This window comes from Ursus americanus, unplaced genomic scaffold (genome assembly GCF_024610735.1).
Source record: "Ursus americanus isolate L20-20 unplaced genomic scaffold, mUrsAme1.1.p SCAF_273, whole genome shotgun sequence".
Classification (NCBI taxonomy): Eukaryota; Metazoa; Chordata; class Mammalia; order Carnivora; family Ursidae; genus Ursus; species Ursus americanus.
In genome coordinates this window covers 1-18,837 of record NW_028273855.1, presented here as the reverse complement: position 1 = coordinate 18,837, position 18,837 = coordinate 1, and the positions used below count along the sequence as shown (strand labels likewise).

General features: G+C 38.4%; 2 protein-coding genes and 1 pseudogene across 2 annotated transcripts; 1 reads left to right on the top strand and 2 right to left on the bottom strand.

Annotated features, from left to right (window-relative positions):
- Positions 1-600: 600 nt before the first annotated feature.
- On the bottom strand, positions 601-2,922 carry LOC123786310 (vacuolar protein sorting-associated protein 29 pseudogene; annotated as a pseudogene).
- Positions 2,923-7,706: 4,784 nt separating this feature from the next.
- Positions 7,707-8,717, bottom strand: LOC123786311 (olfactory receptor 11H12-like). The gene has a single exon (XM_045788552.2). It carries the CDS (start codon positions 8,691-8,693, stop codon positions 7,707-7,709), a length of 987 nt encoding a protein of 328 aa, XP_045644508.2. The 5' UTR covers positions 8,694-8,717.
- An 8,521-nt stretch (positions 8,718-17,238) lies between these two features.
- On the top strand, positions 17,239-18,000 carry LOC123786312 (olfactory receptor 4Q3-like; the record flags this gene model as incomplete). The annotated part of the gene is made up of 1 exon (XM_045788553.2): positions 17,239-18,000. A coding segment is annotated over one exon (762 nt), but the record flags the coding sequence as incomplete, so codon positions are not given.
- Between the last annotated feature and the right edge of the window lie 837 nt (positions 18,001-18,837).

Genomic DNA, 18,837 nt, shown 5'->3' with positions numbered 1-18,837 from the left:
ACCGTCTTAGGGCCTGGCAGCTGAGCACACAGAGCGTGGCTCTCTGCTCTCCACGCTAGTGGCCATCCATCCATCCTGTTCTGCTGGACCACAAAGTCCCTCTGTGGTTGGCATAGCCTCAAATCCTTGCCAGCTCCTTCCTACAGGACAGGAACCAGTTCTTCCAGCACCCAGGCTTTGGCACCCAGGCTCTGTCCTGCCTACAATGGGATACAAGGACATCATAGTGGAATCGGATTCTGGGGTGCTGCCCACCCAATTTCCACCAGCGGCCATAAAAAAGGGATTAAAGGACAGCCAAGCAATGGAAGAAAAGATCAGCAGAAGCACCAGAGTTAAGCTGGTTAAAAAGTCCTGAAACTCAGGGTCATGTGGGCCGTGACCAGAGAGGAAAAAGGGCAGTGGTGTCTTGGAATAGTCAGAGGCATTTGGCCCTAGATATGGATTTCTCCAGCCCATACACAAAAGCATTTGGGACCTATGTTGCCCAGGGCCCCACCCAGGAGTTTCCTACTGGCAGATGAAAACGGTATCTGAGAAACATATTGAAGCATTTGGAGGATTAGTTCCTGAAGGCTGCTGTCCAGCCCTAGAACCCATTCAGAGTTGAGCAACAGCAGCCATGAGGCCTAAGTCCATGAAGCTGGAGCCAGAGAGGCTCCTGAGATTTAGGCTGTTCAATGCCAGCACCTGTATCTGGGGCAGCTCCTTCAGCAGCATCTCCAACTTCACTGAACTTTAGGAAAAGGAGAAAGAAGAGGAGTATCAAATGTGCCTCCCTAAAGACAAAAAGCCAATGGAGACAGAAACAGACCAGGAGGAAAAGCCTACAACTTAGAAGAGTTTCCAGCAGAGAAATGGGCAACACTTTCCAATCCTCCTGCCAGGGATGATGACTGCAAATTTCTAAGTTCTCTGGAGGGGAACCCTCAGCTATGAACGGCTACATCCAAGATCAGGCAGGAAATTTATTTGTCTTATTACAAGGTGGATTAGAGGAGAAAAAGTAGTAATGATACAAACATAATAAGACTTGAACATGCACTCTTAGTTGATCCTTAACCACGTGATCTATGCTATATATGTGGGATAATGTATTCTTATCCTTATTTTACTTATGAAGCAATGGAATGTCAAAAAACTTAGGTGACTTGCTAGATATCACAAGTAAAAGTGGTGGAGTTGGGACTACAGCCCAGGTTTCCTGCCTCCAAGTATGGTGGTCTTTCCACTACAGAAGTCCTGATGTAGGACTAAGAAAACATTTCAAGTGAAGTTTTACTGCTGAGTTTATGTCAAGTTTATGAAGAGAGCCTCAAAAGTTAGTTCAGGTAAAATATAAAGGAGGTGGAAAAAGTGAACTGGAGAATAAAACAGAGGAAAACACAGTAAAACAAAATATGAAATGTTGATAGTTTTGTGTTCAGAATATAGTGATGGAGGTAGGAGTTTCCATTGACCCCTCCTCACTGCTTTCTTATTCCTTTCCCATGGTAAGGCCTCCAGTTCCTTATTATGAGATGACCAGCCACCATATGTCCCCCTTCTAGGTCCCAGGAAAGATAGAGGCAAAAGGCCAGACTGGCAGAGAGAGATGGCAGCTAACAATAGTGAGAGCATCATCCTCCTGACAGAGTTGGTGCTTATTCAGTACCTCATGCCTTTGGCCACAGGAAGATTTGGTATTAAAAGATACAGACTTTTCTGTCTTGCACTTGAGTTCACCATGAAGATAACATGCTGGGGTGATCACATAAATGCTGGCTTTGGAAGCACTAAAGCTCCCTTTCCTTGACTACCAGATTTGTGTGTGCTTCAGAGTTCAGTGTTTTCAGAAGAGGACTGAGGAGAAGAGCCAAGGGCTGCATTGTCCAGATGATTTGACCTTGCAAAACTATCACCCTCATTGTGAATGTCACTCAACATACTTGATGCTGAGCCATTCTATTTCTCTGGACATTCCCTTGCATTTTATCTTTTATTTATTTATTTCTATAAATGAAAGGTAACTTTATTACTGAAGAAAAAAATGTACACAAGAAAATCTAGATTCTTTTTCCTCTTGCACTACTTTTTATAGTGAAGTTCCAGATATGAACTTTGAGGGTATTTACAAGGGTAAAATTTTCCTAGCACATGACCATTTACTGTGTGGTGGGCGTTTTTTCATAGAAATCATATACAGAAGTGGACTATATTCCTACAGTTTACAAGAAACTTAGAACATTGTATTAACAGAAGACAGTATTTTACTGTAAAAGGTATTAAATGTGATATGATCTTGTGGCTTATAAATGTTTAATTACTTGAATTGAACAGGGGAAGGAAAAAAACAGCAAGACAGGCCTGGCTTTAAGATTTTTTTGTATTCGATTCCTTTTACTATTGCATCATCTCCAGGTAGCTGAAACACATAAATGACAACCATAGAGGCCTGGCTATCCACTGACACAAATGTAGGAATAATGTTTGTTGCTAAGGCATTATATGCTTCAGTGGCAGAACCTGGGTTAATGTAAAATTGTTTTTCATGCTCAAATGCTTCAAATTTGTGTGTGTGTCCTGAGATAAGACTGTCCGCATCAAACTGTCCCTGCAGCAGGGCTAAGCTGGCCATGTCTCCCATGCAATAACTTGATGCCTACCGATCAAACCAATTTTGAACTGCCCAGCAGTCACAACTTTCTGTTCTGCATAATTCAGATTCTCGTCAAAGACTACTCTCACAATGTGAACATCACTGGCCAGAGTCTTGAGATTGTCATAGCTCTCTTTGGAGCAAAGTTTTCCAGTACAGAGAATGTGCTGAATCTTTCCTGGCACGAGGAGTTTTTTAAATTTAGTCAGCAAACTGTTTCACTGGTGTGGGATGTGCAGGTAGGTCTCCATACCAACACTGACTGGAGAGAGAGCAATCTTCATCTTTAGAGGGGGACCCCTTCAGATATGGATTGAAGTACATAGTTGATGTGGTGATGTGGGAAGCATCCTGTCCCTGGGCTCTGCTCAGTCACCACAACCACTGCTGCCTTCTTCCAGGCTCCTCAGCAACCCCCTTGCATTTTAGAAAGGTTGTTTCTTGTGCTCACACTGCAGTCTCTGACTGTGTCAAATAGGATGTCCTGTCATTCTTGATATTCCTTTTCTTTTCTATTCTAGTATCTAGGAGATTTCAAAGCCTGAAATAGATCTCAGACCAAGGAGACACAATGTCACTGGGGCAGAAATCCTAGGAATACAGAACAAATCTGGACTGTGGAGCGAGTACCCTTTGTCCTTAGGAAATTTGTTTTGATGGAATTACCTGAGCCATCACTCAGATTGTCCACAAATGACAGTTCCTCGTTTGGCCAGTTAAATTGTGGCAAGCTTATACCCAGTGTTTCCCTTAATCTCTGCCTAGCCCCTGCCTAGCTTGAGGCCTCTGACTTCCCCTAGAGAGGGTCAGCATCTCTATGTAGGGGAGATTCTCTGTTTTTGCTTCTTTCCTTATCAGTTTCCACTACGTCCACAAAACTTATCTGGTACAGGGTTAGCGGTTAGTTTATTTTGAGCAGAGGAAATGAAGCTCAGTGGAGACAGAGTTGAAATTTTTCAGAGCAGAGGAAATGAAGCTCAGTGGAGACAGAGTTGAAATTTCTGCAACAAGGATATAAAAGCCTTTCGTCTGTGATTCTTTCCTCCACAATGGCCTATGCCCTCTCTCACACATAGGTGTGACAGCCAGGGCAGAGAGGAGAGTGCTTTGCTAACTTTGTAACTTCTCCCAAATCTGCATGATTTTTACTCTCTTTTACTTCTTATCAACTTTTTCTACTTCATAATTTCCTCTTTTCTAGTCTGGTTTGGGGATTTCAGTTCTCACTACTTTTGTATCATATCCTTCTGCCACTTGAAAGAAGAAGACCTTTCTCCATTTCCCAGGGGAGTTTTCTTTCTTCCTTGCAATAAGAACAACACACTAGCTCCACCATTTCCATGTCTTTCCTCTCCATCTTCCTGGTTAGTCTTAATATTAAGCTCCTTTGTGGCAGGAAGATTGAAACAGAGCCCGTAATCTTACCAGAGGGAATTTGACCTTCAAACCAAGGTTGGGAGTATAGAAGAGAAAGAAGAAGAAAGAGAATGATAGATTTCTAACCTAATGGTAAGGTCCTCTTTTCCAGAGGATATGAGCCATTAACAAACTTCAGGGAAGGAAATCGTGAAATCTGAGCCAGGACTGAGTTTGGGTAATTTAGTATTCCAAAGATAGAAAGGTTCCCCACACTCTGATTCATATCATGCTTGACATGATTCAAACTTTTTTTGAATTGCTTTTGCCTGTTTTTGGAGTAGCAATTACATAAATTTGATTACGATGATATTAAAATATTTTTTCATCATTCCAATCATTCATTTTTCTGAAGTATGGACAAGTTATCCTTTCTTGCTTGCTTTTTAAATCTTTAAACTTAGGCTAAGCATAATACCTTCCTCACAAAATTGCTGTGATAATCAGAATAAAATCTTATATATAGTATTATGAAATTGATTTTGGTTAATACTAGTATTTTTTACTTGGAAAGCTCTTTATCACTTACAAAACACTTTGACACAGTCTCTCAATTCATCTTCACAAATTCTGTGACAAAGTTTGGGTAAACGTTCTCATACTCATTTCATAGATGAGACTTAATGAAACCAAGTATGTCGTCCAAAGTCACATGAGTAAGCGAAGGAACCAGTTCTGTTGACTTTAATATTGGCAAGAATTCTGTGCCAATACCTTCTCTCTTGGAAACTATGGCTATGTTCTATGTAGCTACCCTCAGAACTGCATGGCAATGCAAGCCAAAGGGCTGGACTTATCTAATAAATGAATACCGTAGAGGAGGTATGCATGTAGGAGGAATGCTTATAGGAATTTCTTTTCAATTAAGATAATAAGGGGTGCCTAGGTGGCTCAGTCATTTAAGCATCTGCCTTTGCCTCAGGTCATGATCCCAGGACCCTGGGATTGAGCCCCGCATTGGGCTCCCTGCTCTGTGGGGAGTTTGCTTCTCCCTCTGCCTGCTGTTCTTCCTGCTTGGGTGTGCTCTCTCTCTCTCTCTCTCTCTCTCTCACTCTCTCTCTGTCAAATAAATAAATAAAAACAAAAAATTAAGACAATAACTACATACATCACATGAAGATTTATGTAATAAATATTTGAAACTCAAAATCTATCCAGGAATCCAGAATTGTCGTATATATTAGACTTAGATTCAGTTGTGTATAATAGAAACCCAAGTAACAGCAGCTTATACAAGGTAAAGATTTGGGTTTTTTTTTCCCTCCACATATACACTTCCAGAGATAGATAACCCATGGCAGTCCAGAGGTAAGCAGTTCCAAGATACCACCAGGAACTCAAGCTCTCCTGGCTCTTGATAAATCCTTCTTAGTATATCTTTTCATCCTCAAAGTCACCTTATCATCCTAAGATAACAGCTGGAGCTGCAGACAGCAGGATAGAGGCCAGTCTATGTTCCACTTACATTTTTGATTGAACAGAAGTGTGCCACACATTCACCCCTATATAAAGGAGGCTAATTTTGATTTTTCAAACTGGGTACATTGCCACCAGAAGAGAAGGGTATTAAGGAGGGCACATATTGCATGGTGCACTGGGTATTATACGCAAATAATGAATCATGGAACATTGCATCAAAAACGGGATGTACTGTATGGTGACTAATATAACAAAATAAAAATTATATATAAAAAAGAATTGAGATTGTATTAAGCAGGAAGATAAGAAAAATGGATAGTAAATATGCAAGTAATACATTCTGCCATGCATGTATTGAGCATAAAATAAGAAAATGAATACAGTGATGGAAACCAAGAGCTAGGCCCTTTTCTCAATGATACCACTTTAGGAGGCTGATAGTCGAGCAAATATTTATATCCAAATAAACAGCAAGACAGAATGATTTAGTGGCTAGAAAATCCTTAAAAGACAAAAACAAAGAACAACAACAACAACAAAAAATGAAGCACTACAAAGCCTAGGATTTTAGTCAAAACTCATGAATGTGTATGGAAAAATTAAATACACATTTGTTTCCCAAACTTCAACAAAGCACCTCATGTGTTGCTCAGGAAAAATGAATGATTGTGATGATGAAAAAATATTTTAATTTCTTCATAATCAAATTTATTTAATTATTACTCTAAAAACAGGCCAAAAAATTCAAAAAGAGTTTCAGTCAAGTCAAGCATGATATGAATCAGCCTGTGTCCATTGCAAAAATCACAAGTGCAGTCTTATCTTTTGAACTGAGTAATCCATTTCTCTCAGGAAACTGTTCTAAGATAAAAACCCTGGAGGGAGAATTGATACATACATATAGTAGTCGTACATCCTGGATTTTCCGGGAGCAGTTTTAGGTTAGATGATGAGTCCTAACCTAGTTTGCAAACATCATCATGACAAATCTTTACAAGATTTAATTGAGATGTTAATTTTTGCAATAAAAGAATGGAAGTAACCGTACTGCATAACAAAAGGATTGGTGTGGCTGGAAGGAGGGTCTGAATCCCTGGATAATAATTCTAAGTGATCCTTATTGTGTAGTGGTGCATGCATTTTTCTCCTAATCCCCTTTCTGGAAATTCCCTTTCTTATATCCTGCAAAAGTCAAGCTACTTGGAAGGACAATCCTCCTTCTAGGAAAATATTGATCTCACCACATGAAACTTTACAATCCATACATACTAGTTGAATGGAAAATTAAAAGTTCCTAAAAACAATGTTTAAAAACTTGATGATAATATAGGAACAACTTTGATATATTAAATAAAGCACACGTATAAATGAAAATGTAAAGTGTATTGTATCACTGTAAAGTGATTGATTTCTGGATGCTTTTCGTCCTTAAAATTTTTCCTTACTGTTATTTTAATACTGTCGCAGCAACAAATAACAATGAACTGTCACTTATTTTTTTGAACTGAAGTAATTTATTACAAAGTAGATCATTTCCCTCTGCATTTTTTAGAAGGAGATATTCTAAAACCCAAAGGAGATTATCTAAAACCCAATTAATTGACCAATTAGGCCTTTGGTGAAACTTTACTTAGTAAAAATATTGACACTCAGAAAACTGTATTTCTGAATATTTTGATTGATGTTGTTAGAATTAGAATCTGCCCCTTAAGGAGCTTAGAAAGAGGTAATGTATAAGGAAAACCAACAACATATGTCTGAATATCATTAGGCTAGCACAGCATTATGGTCCTGTAGAAATTTTGGATAATTGCTTTAAGGGTTTATTTAGCAGTGGTGACCAGATCACCAAAATGATATAGTCAAATAAGAAAAGAACCATAAGCAGAAAAAAAAAATTTCTTTCTTTTGTTTACCAACAACTAAACAAACAAAATGACATAATTTAATTGATCCCAGAACCATTAACCTAAATTATCAAATAGAACACAGAAATTTTTACAACAGGAGAACCATATGAACTATCCAGAAAACACCCAGATGTGTCCATTCCCTAGTTCATGTACACTCCGAGTGCCAAAGTAGAACCCAGTACTTCCATTTATCTATATAATCTGGCCACTCTGTAAGTATCCCCATGGATGTTTAATTTCAAAAGCTGACATAGTTAATATCACTAGACTTATATTTGAAGGTTTGAATAACTATATAATCCTGATTGCTTTTTGTGAGACTATACTGACCTGATAATGGAGGGATCATCTCGTGTATCTCGGGTTATGTCGAGACGCCCCAGAACTTTCCTCAGGGCTGCTTTTATCTCCTTATTCCGAAGGCTATAAATGAGGGGGTTGAAGAGTGGAGTCACCATAGCATAGAACAAAGTTGCAACTTTCTGTATACCAGCAGAATGCCCGAGTCCTGGGCTCACATACATGACCATCAGAGAGCCATAGAATAGTGACACCACAGCCAAATGAGACCCGCAGGTTGAGAAGGCCTTATGTCTCCCAGTGGCTGAAGGCATACGCCACACAGCCAATAGGACAAGTGTATAGGACCCAAGGATAAAAAGGAAGTTACCGAAGATAACTAATGAGCTTAGAGTATAGCACAGCTGTTGGGTTGTTGGAGCAGAGGCACATGCCAATGCAAAGAGTGGCCCTGGGTCACACACAACGTGGTCAATAATGTTTGGGCCACAGAAGGGCATCTGAGAGATGAATACAATGGGGGTCAGAAACCACAGAAATCCACAAACCCAGCAGATAATGACCAGTTTGGTACAGAAATGCCCAGTCATGATACTAGGGTAGTGCAAGGGATGGCAGATAGCAAGATACCGATCAAAGGCCATGACGGCCAAGAGGAAACATTCAGATGTTCCCAAAGAGAAAAAGAAATAAAATTGGAGGAAACACCCAGTAAAGGAGATGGTCTTTTTATCTGAGAGGAAATTGACCAACATCTTGGGAACTGTAGAAGAGACATACCAGATCTCTAGAAAGGAGAAATTCCCCAGGATTATGTACATGGGGCTGTGGAGTCGCCATTCACACCACAGAGCGCAAACAATGGCCCCATTCCCTGTTATGGTCAAAACATACGTTGTAGTGAAGAGTGAGAAGAGGAGGATCTGAATCTTCCACTCACAAGAAAAACCTAGGAGTATGAATTCTCTTAGAGAAGCAAAGCTGGAATATGGCTCAGAGACATTCATTGGGTCAGTAACCTGCAAGGTCAAGAGACATGTTATTAGCAGCTAGGGCTAGTTTTAAATGTGCTCCTTTTTCAGAAGGAAGAGAAGACAATGAACATGGGGTCATTTTTCAAAAGAATCATCAGTTAGGAAGAGAATGTAGTCTACTTGTTCTTGGTTATGTACTCTGAGTTTTGGACATAGTAGGTAGCTGGCTGCACGGAAACAAACTTTGCCTGCTTCTGAATCTCTTCCTCATTATGGTACCATGATAGAACTAGGCAAAGTTAAACCCCCCCCCCTTTTTTTTTTTTGAGAGAGAGAGAGAGAAAGAGAAGGGGGGGAAGGGGCATAAGGAGAGGGAGAGAGAGAGAATCTTAAGCAGGCTCCATGCCCAGCATGGAGCCCAATGCAGAGCTAGATCTCACGACCCTGAGATCATGACCTGAGCTGAAATCAAGAGTTGGACACTTAACCAACTGAGCCACCCAGGCACCCAAGTTAACTTCATTTTGTAAAGCTTATTATTTTGGAGCAGGGATGATGTACAGTAGTTTCTGGATAGCATATAACACAAAGTTAACAATTAAGACATGTACTAGTTTCTTTTCCTAAACCCATCTTATAGGGCAATAGACTCAGTAAAGAAGGCTTTAATTTTACTATTTACATCTCAGTTAAATATATTGCTTAACATATCATTTAAATATGTAAAATAAATGGACATATTGTATAGCAAGTTAGCAGTAATTTTAAAGCCAATATGCCTCATTTCTGTTGCTCTTGCTGTTAGCTTAAGCATCATAAAAATGTTAGACCATAATGTTACTTACCAGCACTGACTTTTAATACTGCAGTGTTGCAGTGTCTTCTGTCGGAAGCAGGGGCTTTAAGTTTCACTTAATCTTTTACCTGTAACAATTTGCAAAATAACAGCTAGGTATGGAAGTTTACTTTCTGAAACCTTTTCCCCCCATAAAATTTGGCATTGACTTTTTATATGCTTAATTTAAAAATCTGCACCAAAAGACAGAAGTCAAATACTTTTTTTGTTGTTGCTATTGTTATAAGTAAACGTACTTCATCCTACGTTCTCATGGAAAAGATGTCAGGGATCTGAATTCCCTGAATTTTGTGTGTGTGTGTGTGTGTGTGTGTGTGTGTGTGTGTGTGTGGCAGTATGAAGGGATGTGAGTTCTGAAAGTTGTGAGAGCTTACATTTGGGGCACAAACACAAAATTTTCAAAAGCAGGTTTTTTTTTTCCACCCTGTTGTCCACTCCAGTCCTTAGAAAAGTCTTTTAGAATTATTTGGTGGAAGCTGTATTTGTGCTTCTTTTAGTAGTATGTATCCATTTTTTAAATGTTCCAAACCAGGAGCATAAATAAATCAACATTATGAAATTCTGGAATGAAAGGGATTGACACAGAGGTATTAAGATCTTCTGCAGTAATCAAAAGGTAAAGATATCATTGTTTGGATATGTACCAAATCTCTGAAGGACCTGTTTGATGAACCATATACTTCTCTGTCCAGCTGGATAAGGAATTTTATTGCTTCACAAATATTAAGAATCCACTTTTTTTTTAATCATATGTTCTCCTGGGACTTGGCCTCAATAGCATTAGGAAAGTTCTTCTCCTCCAAGCCAATAGATCTTTAAAAAGTTAATGATTGCATGTTCTCTGAGGAATTAGTAAAGAATAATAACTTCTCTGAGGCACCATTATTTACAAAGTTTGCTTGTCTGGAATATGGATTCCAAAAAGATTCCAGAAGATACGATTTGAGAAACAATAAAGCACAATGTGTCACCAAAAGTTTTGGTATGAAGTTTAGGAATACTTCTTAAAAAATATTTTTTTTAATTTAACTTTAGGCAGTTAACATACAGTGCAATATTGGTCTCTGGTGTAGAGTTCAGTGGTTCATCGCTTACATACAACACCCAGTGCTCATCACAAGTGCCCTCCTTACTGCCCATCACCCATTTAGTCCATCCCCAGCTCACCTCCTTTCATCAACCCTCAATTTGTTCTCTCTCATTAAGAGTCTCCTACAGCTTTTTTCCCCTCTCTCCTTTTGTTCTTTTCCCCTTCCCATGTTAATTTGTTTTCTTTCTTAAATGCCACATATTAGTGAGATCATATGGCGTTTGTCCTTCTCTGACTGATTTATTTCACTTAGCATAATACACATAATATACATTTAACTCCATCCATGTCACTGCATATGTCAAGATTTCACCCTTTTTGATGGCTGAGTAATATTCCAACACACACACACACACACACACACACACACACACACACACGCCCCACATCTCTATCCATTCATCAGTCGATGGACATTTGGGCTCTCTCTATAGTCTGGCTGTTGTTGATAATGCTCCTATAAACATCGAGGTGTGTGTATCCCTTCAATTCTGTATTTTTGTATTCTTTGGGTAAATACATAGTATTTAGTGAAATTGCTGGGTTGTAGGGTAGCTCTATTTTTAAGTTTTTGAGGAACTCCCATACTGTTCTCCAGAGGGCCTGCACCCGTTTGCATTCCCACCAACAATGCAAGAGGTTCCCCTTTCTCTGCATCATCGCCAACACTTCTAATATCTGTACATATGTTGGAGGATACAGGAATAAAGTACAACAAGCCTAAATGAGGAAAATGTTGAGGTCCAGAGCACTGTAGGATATTGACAATAAAAATTTGTAGAAATTAGAAGTGATTCTAGAAGGTCAGCATGGGAGAACTCTTTAGATATGAAAGAAAGGAGCAAGAAGTGCCAGTATTTAAGTTAATTGACTTAAATACTAACGAGGAACATGTAGCTTCCCAATTAATATGACACAAGTATTTGATTTCATTGATTAGTGTCTCATTTTTACCTTAATTTATGTAGTATGGCTAAAATACCTAAATGAGAATGAATGTTCATACCACATAGTGTAAAATGATTGAGAACATCAAGAATCTGTGCGAACACGGGTCTGTGGTCCACAGACCACTTGAGGAATATCCAAAAATAAACTCCTTGCATTGAAAGACTAAAGGGGAAAAATAGTATTTAGACCTTTATTACCTCTTAGTTATTTTACTTCAGGACTCAGGAACTCCTAAAACATGGCCTTGATCTTATTACTTGCTTGCTCAAAAAACATCAATAGTTTTATTATTCAGAAATTTCCATGTTCTCTATAAATTGGTTTCAGATTACTGTTCTTGTTTAACTTTCCTTACTCCCTTTTATAGATATTGGACCACATTTCATTCTCTGGATAGCTTTCAGTCTCCCATATTCATTTCTTTGTGGTCTCTTTGTCTATTCAGAATCCTCATTACCTCCATCTACACCTGCAAAAAACCCATCTCTCTTCCAAGGTCTATTTCAAATGACGTTTTTCTGTAATGTGTATTCTTTCTTATTCTCCTAACCAAAGCAACTTTTCCATCTCTGAATTTTTATTTAACCATCTTTGTATCTTTCTTAAGACACTTGTCATAAACTGCTCTATGTTATACTTATTTGTGTGCTTACCTGTTCTCTCCTCCCAGATTGTAAAGTCTTTGAAAGCAGAGAACAGGTATGAATCAAATTCGAATTAATCCAAGTGATAAAAATGCATTGCATTTACTGGTCCTCATTAAATATTTGCTGAATAAATGACATTTTAAAAATTATATGAGCTTTATTATTTGTAAAAACAATACCTGGTACTCCAAAGTAATTAAAGACAACTACAAGGTACATGACTGCATTATGTTATATTTATAGACACTAAAGAAATTCAGAGGAAGGAAGAAATTTATAGAGGTTAAAACTCAGTGGGAGAGACATCTTAACAAGCTCATTGAAGAGAGGGCTTGAGATGTAATGCAGAATAGTGCTACTCAAAGTGTGGTCAGTGCACCAATGCAGTCCTCAAATTATTGTTACCAGCCCATGGCAAATATAGAAAATAAGGGTAAACATTTAAAACATTTCCAGGAAATGAGTTTTATGCATGTTGAATCTAATAATACAAAATGGGCTATATTTATGTTTTTATATTTCAATTTCTAGTTATTTTTATTTATAAAACTATCAACTGTAAAAAATTGGGGAAAAATGCTGGACTTCAGTTAGTTTCAGAAGCACCGACTTAGAGGACAAGTAGAATTTATTTTATTTTTATTTTTTACATTGCCTGTCTTTTAAAAAAATATATTTTTATTTTGGCTATAATTGACACAGTGTTACATTGGTTTCAGGTGTCAACTTAGTGATTTGACCAGTTTATACATTATGCTATGCTTACCACGTGTATAGCTACAATGTTATTGACTATTGACTATTGAATATTGCTACAATATTATTGACTGTATTCCTCATGCTCTGCTTTTTATTCCCCTGACTTATTCATTCCATAACTGGACGCCTGTATCTCTCACTCCCCTTCACCTGTTTTGCCCAACCCCCTACTCCCTTCCCTTCTGGCAACCATTAGTTCTCTGTATATATAGGTTTGATTTGACTTTTTGCTTGTTTATTCATTTTATAAGATTCCATTTATGAGTGGAATCATGGTGTTTGTCTTTCTCGGTCTGATTTATTTCACTCAGCGTTATACCCTCTAGGTCCATCCATGTTGTCTCACATGGCATGAGCTCATCCTTTTTTTATGTGTGTGTGTGTGTGTGTGTGTGTGTGTGTGTGTGTGTGCGTGCGCGCGCGCGCATGTGTGTGTGTATACCCCACATTTTCCTTATCCATTCATGTACTGATGAACACTTGGGCTGCTTTCATGTCTTGGCTATTGTAAATAATGCTGCAATTAACATACGGTTGCATATATCTTTTCGACTTAGTGTTTTTGTTTTCCCTGGATAAATACCCAATAGTGGAATTATTAGGTCATGTGGTATTTCTATTTTTAATTTTTTGAGGAACCTCCATACTGTTTTCCACAGTGACTATACCAATTTATATTACAAGCAAGGGTTGCTTTTTTCCCATATCTTTGCCAACACTTGTTTCTTGTTTTTTTGAGTTTAGCCATCCTAACAGGTGTGAAGTGATACCTCATTGTGGTTTTGATTTGCATCTCCCTAATAACTGCTGTTGAACATCTTTTCATGTGTCTGTTGTATGTCTTCTTTGGAAAAATGTCTGTTCAGGTCTTCTGCTTATTTTTTTAATGGGGCTCATTTTTTTGATGTTGAGTTATATATGATCTTTGTATATTTTGGATATTAACACCTGGTCGGATATATCATTTGCAAATATCTTCTCCCATCCAATAGGTTGTCTTTATATTTTGCTGATGGTTTTCTTCACTGTGCAAAAGATTTTTATTTTGGTATAGTCCCAATAGCTTCTTTTTGCTTTTTTCCCCTTGACTTAGGAGACTAAGTGTGACCTGGCCAATGTCAGAGAAATTAGTGCCTATATTCTCTTCTAGGAGTTTTATGGTTTCAGTTTCACATTTAAGTCTTCAATCCATTTTGAGGTTTTTTTTTTTTTTTTTCATGTACGGTGTGAGTAAGTATTCCAGTTTCATTCCTTTGCATGTAGCTGTCCAGTTTTTCCAGAACCATTTATTGAGGAGACTGTCTTTTCTTTTTCCTTATTGTATATTCTTCCGTCTTTTGTCATAGATGAATTGACCATTTAAATGTGCTTACTTCTGGCCTCTCTACTCTGTTCCATTTGGTCTATGTATCTATTTTTGTGCCCGTACCATGTTGTTTTGATTAGCCACTTTCTAGTATATTTTAAAATCTGAAATTGTGATACCTCTGGCTTTATTCTTTCTCAAGATTGCTTTGGCTATTTGGGGTCTTCTGTGATTCCATACAAATTTTCATATTACTCTACTTTTGTGAGAAATGCTTTTGGTATTTTTATAGGGATTTGCATTGAATCTGTAGATTGTTTTGTGTAGTATGGCTATTTTGATAATGTTAATTCTTCCAATCCATAAGCATGGAATATCTTTCCATTTGTGTTGTCTTGAATTTCTTTAATCAGTGTTTTATAGTTTTCAGAGTACAGGTCTTTCACCTCTTTGGGTTAAGTTTATTCTGAGGTATTTCATTCTTTTTCATACAATTATAAATGGTGTGATTTTTAAAAAATTTCTCTTTCTGTGACTTCACTGTTAGTGTATATATAGAAAGGCTATCAATTTCTGAGTATTAATTCTGTATTCTCCTACTTTGTTGAATTTGTTTATTTGTAGTAGGTTTTTTTGGTGGAGTCTTTAGGATTTTCTATCTATAGTATCATGCCATCTGCAAATAGTGACAGTTTAACTTCTTTATTAATATGGATGCCCTCTCTCTCTCTCTTCCCTCCCTCCCTCCTTTCCTCTCTCTCTTTCTTCCTCTTTCTTTCTTTCTTTCTCTCTTTCTTTTTTTCTTTCTTTCTTTCTTTCTTTCTTTCTTTCTTTCTTTCTTTCTTTCTTTCTTTCTTTCCTCCTTCTCTCTCTCCTCCCTCCTTCCCTCCCTTTCTTCTCTCTCTCTCTCTTTCTTTCATCTGATTGTTGTGGCTAGGCCTTACAGTACTTTGTTGAATAAAAAGGGTGAGAGTGGATGTCCTTGTCTTGTTCCTGACCTTAGAGGGAAAGCTCTCAGTTTTTCACCATTGAGCATGATGTTAGCTGTGGATTTTCCATGTATGGTCTTTATTATGTTGAGGTATGTTATTTCTATTTTGTTGATAGTTTTTATCATGAATGGATGTTGAATCTTGTCAAATGCTCGATCTGCATCTATTGAGATGATCATATGATTTTTAACCTTTGTTTTGTTAATGTGGTGTATGATGATGGATTTGTGAATATTGAACCATCTTGCATCCTGGGAATAAATCTCACCTGATTATAGTGAAGATGTTTTTGATCAATTGTTGTATGTGGTTTGTTAATAGCTTGTTGATGATTTTTGCATCTTTGTTCATCAGAGATATTGGCCCATAGTTTTCTGGTTTTTTTGTAATGTCTTTGTCTAGTTTTGGTATTAGGCTAATGGTGACCTTGTAGAATGTATTTGAAAGGTTGACTTCTTCTTCTACTTTTTTGGAATAGTTTGAGGAGAATAGGTATTAATTTTTCTTTAAATGTCTGGTAGAATTCACTTGTGAATATATCTGGTCCTGGATTATCCTGAGTATGGCCATAATGCCTACAAGGAAGAAAATCCAAAACTCATCCATCAAGAATTTTTTTAGAAAATTGACCCATTATTCATCTTCTGAATTAGAATCTCCAGGTACAAGGTTCAGGGCAACTATAATTTGTAAAATGGTCCTATTGATTTTTTAAAAGACTTTATTTATTTATTTATTTGACAGAGAGAGAGACAGCCAGTGAGAGAGGGAACACAAGCAGGGGGAGCGGGAGTGGAAGAAGCAGGCTCCCAGTGGAGCAGGGAGCCCAATGCAGGGCTTGATCCCAGGACCCTGAGATCATGACCTGAGCTGAAGCCAGATGCTTAGTGACTGAGCCACCCAGCTGCTCCCTATTGATTTTGATATATACTCCTAGTTGAGGATCAATGATGTATAGCAATACTTGAAGTGGAGAGCTTAATTAGGAATTTGAAGAAGACAAAGAACACAATATCTGTTAAAGGCTAACCTATACATTAAAACAAGAAATGTATATGATCTTGGATATAATATATTCAGTAAACTGTAGGTATTATGCAATAAACTAGGGAAGGTAGAAATCTGATATCAAGTTCTAGTTCCTTCTCATGAAATAAGTGCCTATGATAATAATGTAATAATCTGTTTTGTTCTGTGATGCATTTGTTCATAAAGTGTTTTTACAATGTCTTGACTATACTAGCATTTTCTGTATGTCCTATGTTCTTTTACATAAGAACTTGATCTTGGCTAATTAAACATCTTAGATCATTGAAAAGAACACTGGAATGCCATCTCCATATGAAAATTCACAATCCTTGGTATAGCCAAAGAAGCTTAGAAAATTTCCATTGTATCAGAGCTTAAGTAGGGCTGTACATCTGACAGCAAATGGTTTCCTGTCTTTTTTGCTTTGTTTTACTTTTCCAAATGATTCTAGTGAATGAGGTGGTTTCTTCTATTATTTATCAGAATGTAGAATTAGATGTACCTGGGGACCTGACTCTATAGGCAGGTGAAGAGGAGGTCACATATGTGGTGGGACCACGACATCAAAAGTACAACCTTTCTCTCCTTCTCTCTCTCGCAAATAAATAAATCTTGAAAAAAAGAAAAAAAAAAAGAAATAGGGGCTCCTGGGTGGCTCAGTCAGTTAAGTGTCTGCCTTCAGTACAGGTCATGATACCAGGGTCCTGGAATCCAGTCCTGCATCAGGCTCTCTCCTCAGCAGGGAGTCTGCTTCTCCCTCTCCCTCTCTTCTCTCTCTCTCTCAAATAAATAAATAATCTTAAAAAAATAAACAAAAAAAGAAATATTGCCACACTTTGAGGGACTGAAGTCAGTTAAAAATGTTTTATTTAAATTCAATGTAGTTTATTTAAATCCAATAGCCAACTATACGTTATTAAATTCAAAGCCAACTATAAATAAAAAAAAATTGGTGGCCATCTGTCTTTCATTGACCTATGCCTGAGCTGTGTTACCGTGCCCAAGATGTTGGGAGATTTTCTACAGCAAGGCAAGATCATCTCTTTTTCCGGGTGCTTGGCCCAGATCTACTTCTTGCACTTTCCGGGAGCCAGTGAGATGTTTCTGCTGACAGTCATGGCCTATGATAGGTATGTTGCCATCTGTAGTCCTTTGCAGTACCTGACAGTCATGAACCGCCAGCTGTGCTTTCAGTTGGCTTTGGCCTGTTGGTGTGGGGGCTTCATCCACTCTCTCACACAGGTCACACTGGTGATCCAGCTGCCCTTCTGTGGCCCCAATGAACTGGACAACTTCTACTGTGATGTCCCACAGGTCATCAAGCTAGCGTGCATGGACACCTATGTAGTAGAGGTGCTGATGGTCTCAAACAGTGGTCTGCTATCTCTCGTCTGTTTCGTGGTCTTGCTACTCTCTTATGCCATCATCCTGATCACCCTGAGAACGCGCTTCCGCCAGGGCCAGAGCAAGGCACTCTCCACCTGTGCCTCCCACCTAACTGTGGTCAGCCTGATCTTTGTGCCATGTGTATTCATCTATCTGACGCCTTTCTGCAGCTTCTCCATGGATAAGGTGCTCTCCATCTTTTACACAGTGGTCACACCCATGTTGAATCCTCTCATCTACACACTCAGAAATGCTGAAATGAAGACAGCCATGAAGAAGCTGAGAAAAAAGCATGTGGCATCCTTCTGCCATATTAAAGGATGAACAGGAAGAGGTGAATTAGAAAGCATAACTTTCTTGGGACAATCTTAACTCATCCTGTACATGGGTATATGCATGAAACCAATGTGATGACTTTGGCATAAAAGCCGGCATCAAAATTAGGAAGCATTGCTGTTGATTGCTATCGCGGTATAGTGGCTTTGCTGGGTGTTCAGTATTAAGCAGGGAAGTCAGGAGTGTTTATTGGCCCAGAAATTGAGTAGTAGGTTCAAGAGTACATCTTGAAAGATCAACTCTTCTATCCTTTGTCTATAACTAGTCTTCATTTAATTACTTCATTTCACTTTTAAATTCTCTTCAAATGAAAGAAGGTAACCTGTCTCTTTTTTTTGTCCTGCTGCTCTGGGTGTAACAACTCCTATGTCAGGAGGCTTCTTCTAATGTCCATCAGGGTCCCTTCTGAAGCAATGTGAATCCCTTTTGTCCCATCTCTAAGAAAGCCTGAAAACAAAACTAACCACCCTACATATTAATGTTCACCTAGGGACTGTGTTATACATTGTGCCAAATTTTAGAAATGCACTTGAATTCAATTCATGTAAGCAGTGCTCTTAGTGAAGTTTACATGTGAAGACAAGAAAGCCTGGGATAGAAGCTCCCAGTGTCCTGCCCTGGAGGCTTCTCTAGAAGAGGAATCCCAGGGGCGCCTGGGTGGCACAGCGGTTGGGCGTCTGCCTTCAGCTCAGGGCGTGATCCCGGTGTTGTGGGATTGAGCCCCACATCAGGCTCTTCTGCTATGATCCTGCTTCTTTCTCTCCCACTCCCCCTGCTTGTGTTCTCTCTCTCACTGGCTGTCTCTATCTCTGTCGAATAAATAAA